Source organism: Natator depressus, chromosome 8 (genome assembly GCF_965152275.1).
Source record: "Natator depressus isolate rNatDep1 chromosome 8, rNatDep2.hap1, whole genome shotgun sequence".
Classification (NCBI taxonomy): Eukaryota; Metazoa; Chordata; order Testudines; family Cheloniidae; genus Natator; species Natator depressus.
This window is the reverse complement of record NC_134241.1, coordinates 97217387-97239958: the sequence shown is the minus strand read 5'-3', so window position 1 is coordinate 97239958 and position 22572 is coordinate 97217387. Positions and strand designations below refer to the sequence as shown.

Sequence of the window (22572 nt, the reverse complement as noted above, 5' to 3'; positions counted from 1 at the left end):
AAACAAGCTTTTACTGGGGAACTGTTAAACAGGACACTTGTGGCACAGTCTGACAAAAAATTACATGGCTGAGTCTGATCGTATGCAGCAGGAAAGTTGGGCATCCTGGATTAGATCCTGCAGAATCTCTGCTGGACACCTGTACTTTCAAACTCTTCACACCACAGTTGCATTTGGGGAACAGTAGTTTCCACAGGGGGTGGTTTATCCATCCACTCAGACTAAGGGAATGGAGCACACCTGTATGATGGTTCATATCTCACAAATTAACAAATTGTTCCCATGAGATGCTTCCTGGAGAGGGGCCAGTTTGGGGCTGTGCTCAGGTACACATCAATGCCTCTTACAGGGCTGATTTGCCATCTTTTGTAGCCCTTGTACCTGAATGGGTGTAACAAGAGATTAGCTATTGGTTCAGCAAGAACTAGTGCCATACTTCATTGACTTGGATTTGTAAACAAAATTGTGGCTTTGTGGCTTAACACTTGTATATTTCTCATTAACAGTGTACTTTGAGAAACATTCTAAAGAGTTAAATTCACTCATCTTGCTTTGCTCTTTTTATCTCCTAATTTTTCCAATGTTTAACCTCATTAGTTTCCCTTGCAGCCAATATGTTTAATCACAATGGAGAGTTTGCATCATTATTGTGACAGGGTTTTTGAATTTTCATTAATACCTTGGTTTTGGGGGGACAGACTTTGGCATTTAAGGTCTCAGTCAAAGACTAAAGGTTTCTTTTCTTTAAAAGAAGTTTCAGGATAAATTTGATTGGCCATTTAAAATTATATTATTAGTACAAAGAAAATAATTGGGATTTTTGTGGGCTTTTGGTTACTTTTATCTTAACATTAAAAAACTGCTTCATTCCCCAAATTAAATTATGCAAACCGTTTGTTCATAGTGCTAACTAGGCTCAAAGATATTTGAAAACAAAAGTAAAGAAATCAATCTATAAAATGAAAAGCAACTGAGATACTGTGTTTTAAAAACTGGTATCTGCAAAGACAATGTTTGGAGCTTCAGACACAGGACCCCGAATTTAAATAACTCAAAATGTTAATGCTAATCTCATGTTTTATAATTTAAAAAGTATGCTCTTTTCCATATAAAATAATAAAATATAGGTGTATGAAATATTTATTATATGAACCGATGTTAACTGATCACTCGGGCTGAGAGACTGTCACTGTGATTTTTCCTAAAGCTCACAGATTAATCATTGTCTTCCTTGCAGCTACTCATAGTTGGCCCTTGGATCCATGAAACCAACTGCCAAAGATCCCTCTAAATTGGGGGGGTACTCCGGCCCAATATGTATAGAATGATGTCATTTGGTCTGCAGTGGATAGAGCCAAAACTATCATAAGCTTCCTCCCAGCTGCATGAAGCTAAACTGGTCCTGCCAGTCAACCAATGGACTGTCTTGGTCTCGCTCAGCAGAATGGCCCAGTTCATAATGCAAAGATTGAGAGTACGGCACTCTTGCATTCTAATCCCAGCTCTAATGCTGACACCCTCTGTCGCTTAAACTGCAGCAAGGGAGGTTTAAATTGAAGATTAGGAAAAACTTCCTGCGAGGGTAGTTAGGCACTGGGACAAATTGCCTACGGAGGTTGTGGAATCTCCATCACTGGAGCTTTTTAAGAACAGGTTGGACAAACCTGTCAGAGATAGTTTAGTTATTGCTTAGTCCTGCCTTGAGTGCAGGGGACTGGAGTAGATGACCTACTGAAGTCCCTTCCAGTCCTACACTCCTATGATTCTGTTGTCAAGCCACTTAACTTCTCAGACTCAGTCAATACCCCTCCTGTGTAAAATGAGGGCACTAATATTAATTTTCCATCCACTAGGGGTGTGATGATTATTTAGTGCAGTGATCAAAGTGCTAATAGACCTGAATGCATACAAACCCACACTTTATCAAAGATGAGGCGTTAGACCTCATGAGACCCTGGTGAAGTAGGTTATCCATGTAACAAACAAGGAAACTGTGGCAGAGAGTGCTTCAGACTTGCCTAAGGATAGTGGAAGAGCAGCAGATAATATGAGACAGAATAGTTAGTGGAAAAGCCATAAAATCATGTTTTACCCAATAAAGTAAAACGATCTATAAATGTTATCCATGTTAGATTAAAGTATGTCATAGGTATTGAATGCCCACACAAAAAAATCTTAGTCAGCTCTGAGTGATGGTTGCCAGGTATCCCACCAACACAAACTCTAGAAGTTGCCCCAAAAGGCAAAGTGTCCCACCTCACGTTCTTCCTCCTGTTCTTTTCGAATCTGCTCCAAACGAAACTGCTCTGCTTGTTCTCTCTCTTGTGCTTCCCGCTATTAAAGAGAAAGAAACAATCACATTTACATTCAACTGATAGCTAAGCAGCACAGCCCATAGCCCTGTGCAACAATCTGCATTACCCACATGAAGGAGAGGAAACTCCACAAATGTTTCTTTTTCTGCTGGGGTAGGAGTGGTTTGTGCAGACCTGCCAGAGACAAGGGGCAGACTGCAGCTGTCACACCGGGTTCCACAAACAGAAGGGGAAACAGTGCAAATTAATACAGCCTCAGACTGGGAGGAGCTTCTGAAAGATTGGGGCTGAATGGGAAGCATGCCACAAAGGTAGTATCGTCCCCTCCTGCTCTTTGGTGGGTGCATGCTCCCCTCTGCATGCAGATGGGGAGAACACAAGCCCCTTAATTCTGGAGCAAGAATAGGAACATAAAGGAACAATAGAATACTACAAAATTTGCAAATAACTACATGTTTTCATTCAAAATCAGTATCTTTGTATATAGATCCAGTGGTTATAGATGGAAAAGACCTCTTAGATCAAGTCATCTCCCTGCAAGGACAGGACAGAGGCTCCTTGACAGAGAGCATATCACATATTAAATTAACCCTGCAGTGGATCCTAGTCATAAGGCCAAAGGGAGCATTGTTACACAGGTCAAGCTTTTTGGCCAGTATGTACATGTGCCATATTTAAATGATATGATAAAGCCACGTGAACCCCCCAGCCCTCAATATTCCACATATAAAGCATAATAATGAAAACAGTCATCTGGACACTGTGTACGTCCTCATTAGTGCACCACATAAAACATGTGCTTAATGAGCAACACAGATTCTGAGAATTTCCAAACTTCAGCTACATAAACTACTGTGCTAAGCAGAAGCAACTACCCATGAAGAATTCCTAGTCACACAAGGTGAAACTCACTCTGAGTATTCATGCTCTGTGAGGAGGGAATGCAGAACAGATGGCAAGGCAAGGTGACCCCCCACCCCTAAACCTAGGTCAGGCCTGCCTCACAGCCCCCATGGCCACTATTCCAGTCTCTTGGTTGAAACTGTTACCACAGACCCTACATCTCAGTTGTGTGGGCTACTGGGGCCACTGGATCTGTGTAAATATAAATCTGTGGCCTCTCTCTTGGCTTGCCCGCGATGTGGCTTTGTATGCTGGCCTGTGTGGCTGGTAAAGAGTTTTCCTTGGTGTGTAGGGAAGCAGAACCCTACATGGGGCTGAAGTGGTGTGGTCCTCCAAAACTAGGTGAATTTCATCCATTGTGAGGACATGCATATCCTGGCATTCATGAAATTACTTCCCAATACAGCAGGGGATATTCTTCGCTATGCACACACCTTTGCTCTATCAGCTTCTAGTGAAATACGGTAAGCTTCATCCTGTTCTCTCTTCACATTCTCTCTGGCCTCACGTTCATCCTAAAATAAAAAAACCCAACAAATAATTAATAGACCAATATAGTTTCTTTTATATTCACTGGCACTTTTTAGACCAAATGTTTTAATAGTAATTTGGTTGCATTACTTCTGCTTCTGCTTGCAATAGAGGCCCACAAAAGTGTTTCATGGTCAACTTTAGGTTTTATATATACAAATGTGTGTGCACGCTTGTGTGTGTGTATATATGAGTGTGCGTGTGTGAGAGAGAGAGCAAATACGATCTGCCTGATACAGTGTTTAAATTGGTCCATTATAAATGTATAATTATCTAGATTTAGATAAATTGTAGGTTTGGGAAAGATGTCCTCATGAAATGAATTTTATATTTCAGATGGTGGATTTGCTGTTCACTGTCCAATGAAGTTGGCTTCAGGCACTGGCTAGTCCCACCATTTTAACCTACAAGAGAAGGGCCTGTTCCCAACTCCTTAATCAGGTAAAAATCCCTTTGCCTTCAACAGGTTCCACCCCAGGCTCGTTATTAAATATTAATGTTATGGTATTGCCAAAGGCCCCAACCCCCACTGTTCTGTACAAACACAGAAAAGAGCCAATTCCTGCCCTGAAGGGCTTTCAATCTAACAGCACAAACAGACAGTAGGGTGAAGAACTTTGGAAATGAACCTGCTGAAGAACTGGCCCAGCTTAGTTAGTTACATGGATTGTAATTTCTTCAATTGGAAGTAGAGATGTGGAGGAAAGGCGTAGGAAAAGGAGCCCACCCCTCTCCATCACTGTGCACACCACCATCATTCTCCCAGTCACCCAGGCCTGCAACTGTGGATATCATCTTTGATTCGACCCTCTCACTGGACCCACATATTCAGGCCATTGCTAAATCTTACAGCTTTTTCTTACACAACATATTTTAAAGTCTGGCCTTGGCTCTTTGTCCACACAGCCAAAACTCTCTTCCGCAACCTCATCATTTCAAGTCTTGGCTACTGCAACCTTCATGGTATTTACCATCCAAAGGGGGATGTGAGGAGAACTTGGGGGGATAGGTCAAGAGCACAGTTCTGGCCACGCTGAGCTGAAGATAATGATTGGACATTTACAAAGAGATGTCAGAAAGACAGGCCAACATACTAGACTGGATGAAAGAAAATAGCTCATCAGTAGAGAGGTAGATTGGTGAGTCATCAGCATAAAGATGGTAGTTAAAACCGTGCTTGTGGATAAGAGCATCTAGAGAGAGGGTGTAAAGAGAGAAGTGGAGGGGGCACAAAGGACAAAGTCGGGAGGGCAACCCATAGAAAGGGGTAGGGGGAGGAGGATGACCCACCTAATGAGACAGTAAAAGAATGATCAGAGAGATAGAAGAACCATGAGAGGACAGAGTTACAAAAGCCAGTGAAGTGCAAAATTTCAAGAAGTTGGGAGTGGTCAGTGGTGTCAAAAGTCACCAAGAGGTCAAGTAGGATAAGGATGGAGTATAGGCGTACAGATTTGACCAGGTACAGATCATTACAGTTATTTCCCAGGCAGATAGATGATGGACACCAGATTGGAAATAGTCAAGAACAGAACTGGACGAAAAACACCAGAGAGCAGTTGTAGACATCATGCTCAATGATTCCGGAGGTGAACAGGAAAAGAGAAATTGGGCAATAGTTTGATGGGCTCAGAATTCTTCCTCTTCAATCCATGGCCCACCACCACCATACTCAGGAGCCCCCTTATTCCCATAACCCAGAAATCATCCCTACTTGTTACTGGGACTGGAAAAGCAGAAACAGAAGCAGCCTGCTGCCTGGAGCCTAAGCACTACAGGGACTCCAAGAGCTGGAGGCTGCAGGGAGCTTGCTCATATACCTCTGTACTCTGCTTCTTTGGGGCCAGCTCAACCAAAGCCAGCATTTTCTGCTATGTCCTTCTTCCCTCTACAGTTACAGAGGTGGGAGCAGCTCCAGCCCCACCAGAAGCTCCCCAGTGGCAGCAGGTAATAGTGCACTCTGCAGTACAACCATATTTTACAGCTATACCATTATTGGTGAGCTTAGCCCTATTAACACCTAATGACCACTCACCCTAGCTAACAAAACCGACATTTCTAAGAGAGCATTTAAGCAGAAATAATTTGTTCCCTATATTTAATAGAAATGACATCTCAATGCCTAATAATTTATATATCATATTTTTAAAGTATATTCTGTTAACGTTCCCATTTATCTACTCGTTTTCCTGTACATAAGGGAACAATTTTTCAAATTGATCATTTTTTCCCTAGGCCTTTCTCAAGAACATTTGGCAACGATTCAGTTTGAAATGAGATTATTGGAGAGGTATGAATTAACTGCAATTGTTATGTCATGCAAACATGCCAAGAAGTACCTCAAACAAAACTCTAATGTATTAGCAGTTAAAAGAATTCTACATTAGCCTACATCAGCAAGAAGCAGTCACAATTACTGAGGAAAAAAAAAAAAAAGTAACCAACCCCCAATTCGAGAGTAACAAAATCATTTTACAGTGAACTATTTTTCTTTATAAATATGGGACGAATGTGTTTTCTGTAGTCTTCCATTTTTTACATTTGATTAACAGAAGATGCTTGAAACCATCAGTTTGCTGAGAAGGACTGAACTGTGAGTTACAACAGTAATATTTGCAGCGATGAACAAGAATTCTAGCCCTTTTGGATAATTTGTTCCCCTCCTGTTCCTGACTTTTGCTCCTTAGAAGCCCTAGTATGCTGTGCTTCTGACACACAAGGACACATGAAGGTAAACCCAAACAGGAAGAAACTAGATGAGACAAGTGGATATTCAGTTATTGGGGGTCCCTCAAAGAATTAAACTTTAAATTGTACTTTATTCAAAAGGGAAGAAGGCCTCTTGAACATTACAGAACCTATTCCCTACTCTTCTTGAAGAGTGGGTCATAATGGAGAGCAGAACACTCTTCTTTTGCCATATTGAGGACTTCCTTATGTATATCATAAATTCATCTTAAGACTGTGAGAAACAGAATGGTCACAAACTAGCTTATTGAGAGAAGATAGTCTGTCACAGATAGTCTGGGGGAAGAGAGGCATTTTGAAAACCTTCCTAACATTTGCTTCAGAGAGAACCTTTTTAACTTTCAATTTTTGCAACTGGGTACATCAGACTCTAACTGAATTTCAAAGGTCACTTGAAAGTCCAGTGATACCTTAGGGAAAACTGAAAGGTCAGGTGCAAACTACTGCTTCTTTCTTTTCTCAGAAGAATAAGAGGCCATAACTTAACAATGTAATTCCATTAGACTATTTAATCAAAGTCAAAAAGTTAACTAAGGCAGGTTTCAAGTTTGTAAAAAAACTGTCTACTAAAACTCTCACCACAAAAGCCAAATCCCAAACCAGAACTTTGGTAAGAAATACTACACTGATTCTTATTTTGCATTTTAAAACTGCCAAAGAGAAAAGAACAAGAAACAACATTCACAAACAATTATTTGTGCTGAAGATAGAATCTATTTACTTATAGCAAACTATTACTTATTTCACAGAATACTGAATAATTCTTTCAAATGGAGCACAGTACCCATTGCTTTAAATTATGTCTTCTAGATGAGAGGGAAGAACTTCCAAAAAGGTTGACACTGTAGGTTCTTTTTCAAGCATCCTGATATGGCGTTTCAAGCATTTTCCTAATAGCTTATTTCCTCCTATTCTTGGCAGCGAACATCCTCATAGAGGATGGGTTATGAAAAGGATGTCAGGAATGCAAAGATTTATTATGCATGACTGGCTGATCCTGATAGAAAGATGTGAAATCCCATAGCTAAACCTAAATCTAGAGGTAAACAATTACACGGCAGAGACCTAGTACTACTATTCATACTTGGATCTTAAAGTCAAATTTCTAGGTAGACTAGATAGCACTAGCATCTAGAGTTTTTAGCTAGGAAAGAGATGTAATCAAATAAAACGTTTCTATGTATAGATTTGTGCTATGCTATAGTCCACTGGTTCTCAACCAGGTGTCCAGGCCCCCTGAGGCGCCGCAAGCAGGTTTCAGGGGGTCCACCAAAATAAACTGGGCTTCAGCCCCAGGCGGGGCTTGTAGAGGGAGTGCCATCTCCACCCCCGACTCACCTCAGCGGGCCACCCAGCCTGTCTGGGTAAGGGGTGGGCCGCAACCAAAAATCACTGCAGAAAGATCTCCCCCTGCCATCAGAAGGGGTTGCTTCACAGCCAGTGACTCCACGAGCAGGCAGCAGCTAGCCAAGGAGACACACCACTTCTCCGCCCTGCTACATCAGCACCTCAGGGAGCAGGGCCAAATGGAAGGCAGAAATCTCTGGAGGCAGGTGGCCCACCCCACACGTTGCCTTTGGTTGGAGGTCTGCAGGTTTGTCTATTTAAGTTTAGGGGTCCCTGGGTAAAAAAAGGGTTGAGAACCGCTGCTATAGTTGGTTTTACTACTACTCTGCAGGAACGAACAAGTCACTAGGTATTCTGGCAAAGCTATAATACTTTTCTTGTTCGCAGTTACATCCTGGATACATTTTCAACATTGTATATTGTATTCTTTTCATTTTAAATGTAGTTCACTGCTCTCATCAAGTCTCTCCTCCAGAGACATCACACAAAGCAGTGAGGATGACTCATTGTTGCCAGAAAACAAAAAACAAAAGAGACATGACAATGTAATGAGAGGACCAGAAGAAAACACTTGTCAAAGGAGCTACCAATATGTAATGGTGAAAGGGCGCAGAAAGTAAAGAAAATTATTCGTTGTGTTACTGTGCCAGTAAATGAACAATCTTATAATTTTTTTCATCTATCAAAGAAAAAGTACGTTAGTTGAGAACTGCCTTGTGAGACCCCCATTTACGTTGGAATTCAGGCACAGATGGATCATGTTTTGCCCAAGGTCACACAGAAAGTATGGGGCAGAGCTGGCTATTAAACTCAGATTTTCTGAGTTCCAGTCCAATGACACAAGGTATTGTTATAAAATTATGCATACCATAGTTTTATATAATAAAGAAATACTAATAAAGGTAAAAAACCCAGTTGTTTCTTAAAGGGAAAAAAGTCAAATAATATCCGTCTATTATTGCTGCAAAATCAAATAATTTCCTACTAGTGCATGAGAAACAGAACATGAGTTAGATATTAATAAGAGTGAAAGTGAGTCAAGTTTCATGTATTAATTTTATAGGTAAATGCCCATAACCTGAACTGCACAGCCAAGCATATATATTTGGCTTGATCATTCTGAAAGGCGGTGGAGCAAACTGGATGAAACTTGTCTCTTTCATAGCAGAGACCTGGGTTGTATTTCCAGCTCTTCCAGAAGATACCTCATGCAACCTTATTTGTTAAAAAAAATATTGGGGGTGGAGTGGGGGAATCTACTTGCTTGCTTCCTAGAGTAGGTATAGGAGGCCTCGGTCAATAATAACAATGTTACGAATTGCACAAATATATTAACACCAGTTAGTAGAAGAGGTGAAACCCCATGGCTTCTGCCTTCGAGCAGTGGATATTTCATGGGGGTGTGTTTCTCTCAGCATGACAGAGCGGTGAGATGTGGGCTTCTTGGTCAGGTCTGCACAATATAGCTGTATTTAGGACTAACTGAGCATGCAGTCACATACAAATTGTTTTTGCAGATTGAAAATTATGAGAAAAAAGGCATCAGTTTTTAAAAACAAATGTAAGTTTTGTAAGGTCAAAGCATTAAAAAGTACATATTAAAAACTGCTGGAGTTTTTGAGAACTACAATTTTTAATAAATTTGCTCAAAGTGTATTAATGTGTACACCATTTAAAAATCTTGGTTAATGACCAAATTCTGGTCTCAATTACATGTACTCAACGCCTGCTGAAATCAATGGGAGCTCTGCAGAATTTGGCTGTAAATTCCTGTGCAATTATTTTAATGAGCATATTTTACTATTTTGTAAAACTGAAAATCAGATTTTTCTTGTTAGCAAAACTGAAAACCACACACTAATATTTTTCAGTGATTCACTTAGCAGCTATATACTTTTTTCCACATCAGTTTGAATTTTTAAGAAAAGCTTTGTTCTTCTGTTCACTATTTATGGTGGAGCATGAAGTTCCACAAACAGCAATGATTACACTTTTCAAACACTTTGCTTTAATATCGTATTTTTTAAAGTTTATTTTATTATGGAAGCATGATTCCATTTTGCATCACAACTAAATAAATTCAGTTTTTCAAGATGCACTTGCTAAGTGCTTCACAAGTCAATGGACAGCAAGTGACATTTCACCTTCCTGGCAGCAGTCTAACAATATTGTTCACTTAAGGCTGCTGGCAAAACTAGGATACTGACAATTTATCTTGCACTGGTTCAAAAAGCATAATGTGTGAACAAGATCTTAAACATGATCTTAATCATACCGGAGATCATTACTATTACCATTAATATAATAAACACACATTATGTAAGCAGACATATGAAATATATAGTATTATATATTATAAGCATGTGTGCATATATGCGTGTGTGTATATATATATATATATATATATATAAATAATAAAGGTGAGGGAAAGCAGTGGTGCTTGAGATGCCACAAAAATTGTGAAAAGCAAACCTTTTCTTTGAAAATAAAATAATAATTGTATGAAACAAGTGTAATAGCTCTTCGACTATACTTGAGTAGATTGGGAGGAAATTATAGTACAATTCACAAAGCTAACCATTCGAATATAAAGTACAGCTGCTGGAATTTCTCATTGTTCAGTTGTCACTCAGAAATGTTACATCATCCAATGTCAAAAAGTCATTATACTATCCATTTGGTGTCAGAATGATGATAGAACAAGATTTTTTAATTGACAGCTTACATGGAAGGAAGTCCTTTTAAAATATTGACGGGATAGTGAGATTGCAGTTATCATCCCAGGCATGGCTGAGATAATATTAGCTTGTCTTGTTTTTAGTAAATAAAATAAAATAAAAACAAAAACCAAATAAGAAGTGGATGAAAGTATCTGTCTTAACTTTTACTTGAGCTTAAAAGTAACTCTGAGATTTTACATTAAGCTATCCTTCTTTCATGGAGAACTGAAAAGTATTGTTCCCCCAAGATTCTTTTGTGAAGATCTCTCAAGAGAAAATATATTCTCTTATCCTATAAAAAGCTTCTGCAATACAAAGAAAGCCCCATTGTGTTGCAGAAAGCACACCTAATAACAGTATTCATAAAAGAATCATTCATTTGGATCAAGGTTCTTCTACTGTTCTTACACAAGTCAGAGCAGGCACTTCATTTTGTATGCAGCAAAGGAAAATCCAGGCAAGTGAGGATGGATTTACATACAAAGAAACTGAATGAAACCAACAAAACAAAACACCCTCTGCTCATACAAGTACCTTTCTACAGCTGAATTCTGCTTTTGGATGAGCTCACATGGCTTCCATTGACTGCAGCAAAAAATGAAGCCGCCATTCTTACCTTGATGAATTTATAATCTGAACAGACAAGACAAAGGGGGCAGGGAGATACTACCTACAAGCCAAGTGATCAGTGAGGGGTGGTTAGTACCCCATTCTTTAAAAAAATAACATATTATGAGTAGGAGAGAGAGGAAGGGGTAGAAAGAAGGGAATGCGGATATTGAAGGAGGAGGAAGGAAATGTGGATATTGAAGGAGGAGGAAGGAAATGTGGATATTGAAGGAGGAGGAAGGAAGAGGGTGATGGCAAGAGGAAGAAAAGTAGAGGAAGAAGCATGGAGGGTTAGGCAAGAAGAGTAGGGGCTGTGAGGGCAAGGGGTGGAAAGAGATTGGAGCAAACAGCCAGTGAGTCAAACTGAAAGAATTTGGAGCTGTTGAATGAAAAAGAACCTGTCATCTCCCATGGAAGCCTGCTCCATGCTGCCAGGCCCCCACCCCTAATGGGAAAAGGTCGGAGGCACTCACATTTAAAGGAGTCGTGCTGCCATGGTGAACGTGGATCTAGGAAGCAGCAGAATGGAGACAATGGGACACCACATGATTGCCCCAGCTCCCCATGGATGCCTCAAGATCCACCCTTATGGGTACTGGATCATTGATGGGGCCAGAAGGCCATACCTGTTTTTCAATGAACTGCAGCCACTTAGGAAAAAACCTGAGTGCCACTGTGGACAGCTCAGGGAAAACATCTGTTCAGTGAGCCAAGTTGGTCCAAAAGGCAAAACAAATGTAAATTAGGAAAAACTTAGAAAAAACACTGAAAACAGTGTAATGCCACTATATAAATCCTGGGTAGACTCCCATGTGGAATGGTGCTTTCGGTTCTGGTCACCCTACCTCAAGAAAGGAGTTAACAGAAGTAGAAGCAGTTCAGTCACAGGTGAAAATTAGAAGTCTGGAAAGATTTCTATATGCACAGAGACTGAAAAAAACAGGACTGTTCTTTTTAAAGAGGCAATGAATAAGAGACATAATAGAATTCCACCAAATTAATGAAGACTCTAGAGAAATTACACAGTGTGTTCCTGTTAACTCTTTTTCATAATAGAAGAACATGGGGATATTAACAAAACTGAAAGGCAACAAATTTAAAAGGAAATATTTTTTCACACAATACATAATTAATCTATGGAACTCACTGCTACAAGATTTCAGAGGCAAACCGATCAGCAGGAATCAGAAAAGAATTAGCCATTATACAGATGAGAACACCCAAAGTTACACTAGGATAAAAAATAATAAATACTTTTTAGAAAAGATGATTGTGGGCATAAGCCAACCACAAAGTGACGGGCAGAGTGAGGAAGAAACTTTCCCTGTGAGCATAATTCTGTAATTGGCCACTGCAGTGTTTCTGGCACCTTCCTCTGAAGCATCTGTTAGCAGCCATTGTCAGAGACAGGTCTAGGTGGATTTCTGGTCTGATCTGGAATAGCAATTCCTGTGGTCCTGCCAACTGCACGGGATGGCAAACTCTGCCCCTTTGATGGGATGATTTGGTGGAAAAATCAGCATGCCTTAATGCTGTGGAGTTTTCCATCTAACTTTGGCACTCCTGTGGCCTGTTATGTAGGAGGTCAGGATTTAACTCTGGATCTTGGTTTTGCATGGAGGTTACCTTAGTGAGTTGTGCCAGACCTTACTTCATGGATTGTCCACCAGGGTCAGTTCTATCATAAAGGAAGAAGGCGTAATCACAACCAAACCTTAAGGACAGCAAAACTTGAGTATATGACTATGAGTTGGAGATTTGCATGTTTGCACAGGGTAGCAGAATCCGCAGAGCTGCCTCTGGGAATGTAAGCCAGAAAGTGGCATTTACAAATGCTGAACATTTATTTGAAATAAACTCTTCATTTCACTGAACCACTCCTGAAGTTAAAAACTACAAATGCTTGAGGCTATTCCTGGGAGTATGAAAGAAAAACACCCAGTTTGTCTAAACAAACCAGTGCAATGAAGGTATTAGTTTGATTCACTGAAGATGACAGATTTGTACATTGTATAACTTAGACACATATGGTGTGGAATACCTATAATATAAAAGTGCATGCAAAATTGCATTTGCATGTGAGAACCACAGAAGCGATGTCAATGGTTATAATGTTCATATGACAAACGAGATGACATACTTACACTATAAACGGTACCTAGGACACAACAGCCATTTAGCGTTTATCCTTTGTTTTAAATGGACTTTTCAAATATCAGAGCTGCTGTACATTTTTTTTTTTTTAAAGGAGAGAAATCCTTTAGCAAAACTTACTATGGAGCATTACACTGGGGAGGAAAAAACCCACATGTGTCCCAATCAGGTTGTTTTAGAACGCTGAAATTGAAGCCTGCTGTGTACAAAGTGACTGGCGAGATGACAGAAGGCTCCTTTCTTGAGCACTTTGCTGAACAAGGGACAGTTAGATATGTGAAGGTAGTTACTATACTGGTAGCACCAAAGAAGGGTTTGCTGAAGAAAGAAGTGGACAATGGCATGTTTTAGAGTGGTGAAGGTATCAGAATCAAGTAAGTCATTGGCAAGGGCAGTAATGTAGGGAGCAAAGGTAGGGAGACAGGACTACACAATGGAAGAGAGAAGAGATAAAGAGAAGGGAGTATAGTAGAACCTCACTTATTCACACCAGAGACTGCAAGGCTCATTGCAAACTGCAGAATTTTGTGCATTAGTTAGGAAAAACACAATATAAATTAAAGATCTCCAAGAACCACTCCGCCTGGTTAGTTGGCCCCAGATTTTTTAAGTATTTATTTCGGTGTTGGTGCACTCAGCATTGCAACACCGAACTGGTTTAGGAGCATAAATCTTATTTTCAAAAGGGACTGAGGCATGGGACCCTAAATCCCACTGACTGTCAATGGGATTTTGCTTTCTAAGTGCCTAAATCCCTTTTGAAAATGAGATGTATGCTCCTAAATCAGCTAGGCATTGCACTGCAAAATGCCACAGTGTCTAAATATCCTAAAAATTTGGGGCTTACAACCTGGTCGGCAGCATGGGAGAGTATCTGCTGACAATTTCAGGTCTTGTAGTTAATGCAGAAAACTGCCATTTACAATTCAGGTGAGTTTTTTTTTCCCCTGTGAGAGTAGAAATGTCGAAGGAGGGAGATTAAGTACAGAGTTATGAAAATGGCACATATTATTCTAGGTCAAATGAATCACTGTTTTAAAGACAGAGTTTCTGGATGAACAGAGATACAAACATATTTCTATAACTAGCTTCTGCTGTGAATTTAAGGTGTATTTGTGGCTTCTTTTTTTTTGTTATTATTCAAACCTCCATCCAGCAATTACATAGAAAACAAACCTGCTATTTCCTCCTCAGACTATAGCAATAACTAGGGAAAACAAGTGTGACCTGTGGTCAAAATGAATGCCTTTGACTTTGCATTTCCACACTTTGGTAAGGCTGAGTGTCAATTGTAACGTCTTTACAACAGTTTTTCCATTTAAAAAGTTCTTAAATAGATATCCTTTATTTGCAAGTAAAAGTGAAGTGTCAGTTGAGGGCAATTTAGAGTGAATGGGAAGTTTTAATTTGGATTTGTAAAAATAAAGTGCTTTTTCAAGCAATTCTAGGTAAAATCTATATACGTTGAAGTTTAATCCAAAAGCAAGAGCATTAAAGTTGCATAACTAGAAAAATAAACATTGTGTTAGACCTACTGTTACTTAAATAACATGTGAAGAAGTTGGACCAGCTGTATAACAGTCAATGCTTTTACAGTAACAGATTTTGACAGCAAAAATAAAAAGAATGCATTACTGAGATATCATCAAATGAGCCATGTCATTACATGGGAACTCCACCCAGTATAAGCTTGTCAAAAAGTGTTACTGTAATCCTTTGAGAAGTCTCCTCCTCAGGCAAGAAAGGGAAAATGTTTAGGATAGGCTCAGAACAGGTGTGTTGCATTTTAATGCCAAGTATTTAATCATGGATCTCTTCACATTAGTTTCATATGTGACAAATTCAGACTCTCTTCTTGACATTCATGCAATGCTGAAATGATCAGTCAACAGCCAAACTGAGAGCCAACAAATGTAAACAAAGAAGCTGTGGACATATCTTTTTAGCACTGTACACACCCCAAACACAAAAGACATATTAAATTATTACCATTTTTTTCTTTCTTTTCCAAGATCAGTACTTTGAGGACTGGGGGACGCCATGCAGCCCCATCAGGTTCAGTCTACTGAGGCGGCCTATTCACTTGTTGGCCGACACTGTGCCAGCTTCTGCCAGTTTCTGGTTCAGTGCCCACCAAGAGCAGAAAACCCTCCATGGAAGGTTGTGGTGGGCCCAAAGGTGACAGTTCAGCTCCAGAAGTGGGTAGTGCTGGCCAGGGGAGGGGGCATAGCTGGGACAGCCAGTGGTATGCACTGGTTCAGGACATCACTAGTGTAGCGTCCATTGGCATCATTCCTACAGATCTTCTGAAAGAACTTAACACTGCTTCTGGTGTAACCACCACCAGAGGGTGGTGGTGGAAACAAGCACAGTTGAATCTTTCCTTGGGACACAGTGGCTTTCTCTCATGCAGGAAAGTGCCAAATGCAACTCCTTGTTTCAGTAGGGTCATTCTGACCCATCATCCTATCTACCAAATAGGTAAGTACTTCATTTTAGTTTGCCAGGCCCAAAAAGAGAAGAAAAAGGAGAGAAAGAGAGGGAGAGAAAAAGAAATCCCTTCATACTTTGTGTGCCTTGTGACACTACACCCCATATTCTTCACAGTTATATTATTATGAGAGGATTATGGCATAATTATGATGCATTTTGTACAAGATGGGTCATATGAGGTGTCATTGGAAAAGTTATGATTTGCTGAAATATGATTATCCTATTAGTATTCATGTATCATATTTGTATCTAAAGTTAGGGATATTGACTATATATCTGTATTTCAATCGTGCTTACACCCACAGCTAGCCTTTCTGGTACAACAATGAAGAAGCCAGACAGGGCTGATGGCCCATCAGCAAAGACAATGGACGCTGAAAGAACTTAACCTTCCTGTAAATGTTTTGGCCAGCCTGTAAGCAATGGCTGCTACAACACTGCAAGGGCATGTGACCAGACCACATGTCTCTGGACTCCATCTTGGGATGTCAGTATTTTTCCACAAACTGGTCTGGGAACCAAGTTTTGAAACAAAGGATTCCTGTCATATGCTAAAGCTATATAAGGCAGGGAGTGACATCTGTTGGTCTTCACTCCCCACACAAGAAGACTCCTGGAAACACCTGAGGAAAAAAGACTGAACTGGGGAAAGTGCTGGGATCCAGGCTAAAGGGATTCCTAGCCTGTGTATGAAGACCTGAGAAACCCAAGCAATAAAGCTAATGCAGCTTGTGCCTTAAGAATCTGTAAGTCTGCCTGTATCATCAGTTAGAGTGAGAATCTGCTAATTCATATCCAATCAATCTAGTATATTAAGCTTAGTTTTCTTTTTTGTGTATTTGCTAGGTAATCTGCTTTGATCTGTTTGCTATCCCTTATATTCTATCTTTTGTAGTTAATAAACTTGTTTTTGCTTTATCTAAACCAGTGAGTTGGAGTGAAGTGCATGGGAAATCGTACCTCAAGGAGCAAAGGCTGTTGCATATTCCTCTCCACATTGAGGGGGAGCCGAACTGGATAATAAATTTATACTGGTTGGGGTTTGGACCAGGGCAGAACGGTACAGCTCCAGGGTCCTAGACTGGGAAGCTGGTGGTTATTTTGGCTGTAGCCTCTCTATTGTTGGTTCACATGCAATAGCTGGTCCGAGAGCCTGCATGTAACTGCAGCTGGGTGTGACCCTACCTGTGTGTACACTGGTGGAAGTGTAAGACCGGGGAATGTGTCTGCAGCTTGCCACAGCAGCACAGTGTGAGAGGGAGCTCAGGCTGGTGGGTCAGAGGGCTCAGTGGTAGCCCAGTTCCAGGTGGCACCCTGGGTGAACCTGTCACATGCCTATGTTTATATCCATCCATTGATCTAACCTCACAGATACATGCTCCAAGGGGTTGGTCCATGGTTCTCTAGAATTGGTTATATTGACGACAGTCTGACCATTCACCTTTTAGTCAAGTCAATCTGCTTCCTTCATCTTGCAGTGGTTGGTTGTGCTGGGCTCGAACCTGCCATCTCCTTCTGCGGGCCTCTTTACTGAATCTGCCATGCTAACATAAACTCAATAATGACATACTGCTGATTATGCCTTATAAACCCATTGCACTGTAGCATGGCCAATTCAGTATCAGAAGGGAGATGGAGGTGGTATATTCATGCTGTGCTAGAGAGGAGAGTATGACAGATGGTTCATATGGTGACATGGCACAGATGCATTGGGGTCCCCAAAATCTTTGCAAGCCAAGTATGGGTAGTGCGTTGGGGCTAGCAGGGGAGGGAGAGAAGGGATGGTATTTGATTGACTGCCTGGGAGCGATGGGGAGAGAGAAGCCAGGGAAGGCGGAGTTGGCTGCTGTAGAGGGAGTAAACGAGGAAGAGAGGGTGGGTGAAAAGAACCAGCTTCTTTCCTCACTGAAGTCCAACCCAGCTACAACTATCAAAATACAGTGTGCGCCCCTCTGTCCTGTGACAAGGAAAGCCGATCACCATGACTACCGATACAAATAAATGAAATACATTTTAATTTTCTGTAAGGCAATTCTTTTGGGACTTTTGGGAAGAAAAAAGTTTAATCAAAAGCAAATAAACCAAGAAGTGAAATCCGATTAGCTAATTAAATGGTGAGATTTTTGCACTTCACATTAAAGGTATGCTTCCAAATCACTCTCATAAAAATCCAATGAAGCAAAACCAGTAAATTATCCTAAAACGTTGATACTAAAGCACAACATTTTAATGACTACATTACTGTTACCGACTAAAGGAGTTACTCCTTTTATTCAGCTAGCAGAGGTCTGTGCTGTGGTGCTGAGCATCCCACCTGCAATACCAACCAATGACATGTGAGTGGGAGGTGGTTATAAATTGGTGCTTGAACAAGACACCTTCAGCACCACAGGATGCACCTCTGCCATTTGAGCTAAAGAAGGGACTTCATTAGCTGCCAGTAGTACCAGGCAGTTATCCTGTATTGGAACAACCACTAGAGGGGGATGCAACATGTGCTATGCTATCATGAATTATGAAGTGTCTGTGTTTTGAAGCTTTTCTATGCATGCAAGTTATAAATCCATCACAAAAGGAAAGTTCAACTATCTAGGCTGCTCATTAGTGTATTTTTGTTAATTACAGGAAGTGTATCCAGTTCTCACACACAGTAAAAAGTTCTTTTATGTCTTTATTTACAATTAAGATATACTGCTGGCTTTTCAAACACAAAAGAATGTTCTGTTTATCCCCTTGTGGTTTTACGATGACTTACTGTTGCTATTAAGAAAACAGCAACAGAAACCGGAATCTATATCCTGTTTGCTACTGTCATATTTGTAAAGGAATTGCATGTAACTGAATTAAGTTCTTCAACACAAAAGAAAAAAAGCACTGATATTTGAACATAAGTTGTCAAGGACAAGATTTATAAGAAAGTTACACATGTTGTGTATCAAACCACAAAAAAGTCAATATTTTTTTCTCATGCCAACACCTTTTGTTAAGCACAAAATGTACATACTACTTATTAAATACTCCCTTTTTGAAATAATACATTACATAATACTGTTTTAATTTTACTTTCTACTTCAAAGGCCATTGGAGATTACCCTTTTTATGTTTATTTTATAATAAATACATCTAAGTTATATTCAAATATCTCTGTGTACATAGAATTTATAACATTTGTAAATTTGCCTCCAAAGTTTTTCAAATATTTTCACTAATTAACCATCTACCACCTCCAAGGCAGACTATGCCACATTCCCTCTGGTGCAGACATGTCAGTGTGCTAACAGTGCTGAGGAAACGGGGAAATGGGAGAAAAAACACTGCCCAGTGTAGACATGGGCAAAATTCTGCTCTTACAGCAATATATTGTAGCAGATCTTACACAGGCAGAATTCCTAGTGATGAAACTGGAGTTCTATGTACTTAGGGAGAAGCAAATATCTAAGTTCAAATCCCCAAGATGAAGATACATACTTTGTTAGTCCACAACTATTTGCTCGACAGCAAAGGAATGTAAGACTCGGGATTCGAGGTTGAGGTTTCTGCCCCTGTCCATCTTCCTCACTCCATCTTACCTGCTGCTATCCCCCTGGATCCTGCCAATCCCCACTCCATCCTACCCATCTCCCCCGCACTCCTATCCTCTAACACCAACTCCTGCCCATCCTTGGCTTTTGCCCATTTCCCCTGTTCCCCACCCCACTCTGCTGCTATCCCTCCCACTCCTCCATGACTCTTGCTCTTTCTCCCCTACTTGTTCTTATTTCTCCCCCTTCTTCTGTCCATCTCTGCTCCTGTCCCTTTCCCTCCCTCTCTTCCAGCTCCTGCTTCTAACCCTCCAAGCTCCCACTGTTATCCACTCACTCCGTCTCTCTTCACCCTCCCCCTGTTCCTCACCCCTCTGTAGTTGAGCCAGGCTTCCTCCTCACTGCCTGGCATCAGCAGGATGAGCATTGAGAGCACAAGGCAATCAGTCCTCCAGCGCACAGTTCCTGTGCCAGTGATCACTGGCAGCCAGGATGAGCAATTGCTGAGAAAGTCCTGCTCAGCCCCTAAGCCCTCGGATGGAACATGCTCAGTTGCTCTGTGTAGATGGTGCATTTGCAATCGAGCGACCACACAGTAACTGTGAGAGGATGGGACAAGCTCAGTGCAGATGGAACCTCTAGAGAATTTAGCTAACAACTTCAACTGAGTATGTGTGAACAGAGATTCTTCAGAGGCTTATAACTTGGGCAAATGTTCACAGGGGCATCAAAAGGCACATCCCTGACACCAGGGTGACCCCTCCCTCCCGCCCCCCACCACCACATTTCAGGTCTCTGCACCAAAGCATGGAGATACTAGAGCTTCTAAAAAAACTATTGTAAGAATTCTTTTAACATGGAGAAAATACACGTATTTTACCCAAACCTCATTCTTGGAAGCAACGATCATTTTAGCTGAAACAGTCCAAAAAAGTTCAGGCTGATTAAATATCACCAGTGAAAATTTCAGCCTCAATTATGTAATTTTGGTAAAGTTATAAGCAAGTGAAAGTAGAATCTTATAACGGACAGGTGTTTTGCAACTTTAACTATAGGCATTGCTACCTGAGACTCCTATAAAAAAATAGCTTAAATATGTAGCTCCAGAAAATTACTCCCAACAGAGATCTAGCTGCTGTTAGCTATGAGAGAAAAAGAAAATAAATTTTGAAACTACTCAGAAATTTCAATTAGCAAAGGGCATGTACAGTAGGTAATTTTTATAGATGTTGATATCTAGTAGCAGCAACAGAACAAACAGTATTTACAAATCTAGAAGCAAACCCTGCTCACCTTAGTCATGTGACTAGTCATGAGTAAGGGGAGTTGGATTTGGTGCATGGATTCCCACTTAAATAAATGAAAAAGTATAATCATGCAACTGAGTTGGAGTTAGTATGAGCACTACACTTTGTCATAACGCTCATTTTCAGTCAGGTTAATGGAAAGGTTCCACATTAATGGGAGTCAGAGTTTTAGAAAACCTGGGAGATGAAATACATGAACCAATAAAGATTCAAGAAATTCCATGCTAAATCTGCCATAATAATAATTACATTTTCATACTTAGATGGCACCTTTCATCTGATGCTCTCAAAGCACAATAGCCATCATGTCATGAGCTCACTTGATTGTGCCATATAAACATCATCTGTAAATGGTTCCCAGTCCAGAGAGAGCTCTTACACATCTTATATGGAGTAATACAAGGACATACTGAGGTATGTTAAGGACCCTGTTACAATCTGAAATAAACGTTGTTTGTTTTATTGCTCTCTCAACCTTAATGTTACTCCCCAAAGAGCATTAGTGAATTTGCAGTTAGTAGGTAGACTGTTCTTGTTCTAAATATAACAGTATTATGGTGTATGGTAATTCTTACCAGTAAACATAAAAATGAGTGACATTAATCCCACCTTCTTACAGCGGCAGAAATCTAGACTTTTTAGGATACTACTAGTTAGAGTTAAGCAACAGGAGGATTTCCCGGCATCCAACAGTGTAGTGATGACTTCCCATCACTCAGTTAACAAGATAGTACAGAATCTTCGTTAGTTATGTTAAAAAAACAACAACAATGAAGTAAGCTTCTAGAACGACCCATCAAAATAAATCACTGATCTGATTTTAATTAGAAGCGTAAGACACCGTTCTAATTTTAATTTTGAAATTTGTTGTACACTTTTACAGTAACAATAGCACCACACTCTGTACTCCCATGCTTGCTGATACAAAATCTATATTTTTATGTACTGAACAGTTCAATACAGATTTCAGACCTCAGAATCTTCCTCAGTACTCTCACTTGTAACCTGAATTTTATCTTCTCATGAAGGCACTTAAAATAAATAAATAAAAAACCAGACTACTTGCAGTTAAAATGCAATCAAAAATTCAATTATCCTATGCCTTGGATTTGTCTTGTAACCCTCATATTAAAATTTGTGTTTAGTATTAAAGGAATTAAAGTTAATTTCTTTACCAATGAGTTATGGGGAACACAAATGAAGATGAAAAAATTAACTGGGAAATATACATGCAGATAGTGTGCATTCACATTATTATACAACATAATCATTAAATCTGGTACTAATGAGTCACAAGACTTAAATGTGAAGAATGTGTTTAGTGAATTATTGTCAATCAATGTCTACACACCAGGATAACAATAATCTTGAATGGCAACACACCTATTATTACAAATTCCTTACTAAGTACTTCATTACTTCAAAATGTCACTCTCAATTTATAGAGTAACAGATAAACATCTCTCTACTGTATACCTGGCTTGTGTCTACTTCTATGTAATTGAAACACTGACTGTTTCTGAAAACTTCATATTATCACTTACACATCATTTCGTTTCAAATGGTGATTCAATGGCACTTTACAAGTCTGTTTGTTCTAAAGCTTCCTTTTAAACCGAGTATTTTATTCTCTCTATATATAAGCATTTAAAAAACGTCAAACTACTTTTGTTTTCCCTCTGTGACTTTAAAGATAGACATGGGGAGTGTTTGTAGTTGTCATTTCCTGGTATGATCGTATTAACCTAGTATAATACTATTGGAAATGTAAACTATTACTCATAACCAATATTCTGAAAAAGAAAACAAAGACCCTGAAAGTGACTAATAAAGCCAATATGTAACAAATTGCATTGATCTTTTGAAGAAATCAACTAAATAAATAAAGGAGATTTACTATTTTCCCCTCCCTAATGGAAGATGT

At 39.9% G+C, this 22572-nt stretch overlaps 1 protein-coding gene and 1 long non-coding RNA gene across 2 annotated transcripts in view; one reads left to right on the top strand and one right to left on the bottom strand.

The window, feature by feature from the left end:
* Positions 1–16184, top strand: part of LOC141992540 (uncharacterized) — a 39464-nt gene extending 23280 nt beyond the window's left edge. The window contains exons 2-3 of the long non-coding RNA XR_012640608.1: positions 4086–4190; positions 16126–16184. This is a non-coding gene — a long non-coding RNA (uncharacterized LOC141992540). The remainder of the gene's footprint in view (positions 1–4085; positions 4191–16125) is intronic.
* The window catches only part of FAF1 (Fas associated factor 1), a 301930-nt gene that overhangs the window by 29517 nt on the left and 249841 nt on the right, over positions 1–22572 (bottom strand). The window contains exons 16-17 of the mRNA XM_074961760.1: positions 3653–3733; positions 2257–2334 (exon numbers count right to left, since the gene is read on the bottom strand). Of these exons, the coding sequence (XP_074817861.1) occupies positions 2257–2334; positions 3653–3733 (159 nt within the window). The remainder of the gene's footprint in view (positions 1–2256; positions 2335–3652; positions 3734–22572) is intronic.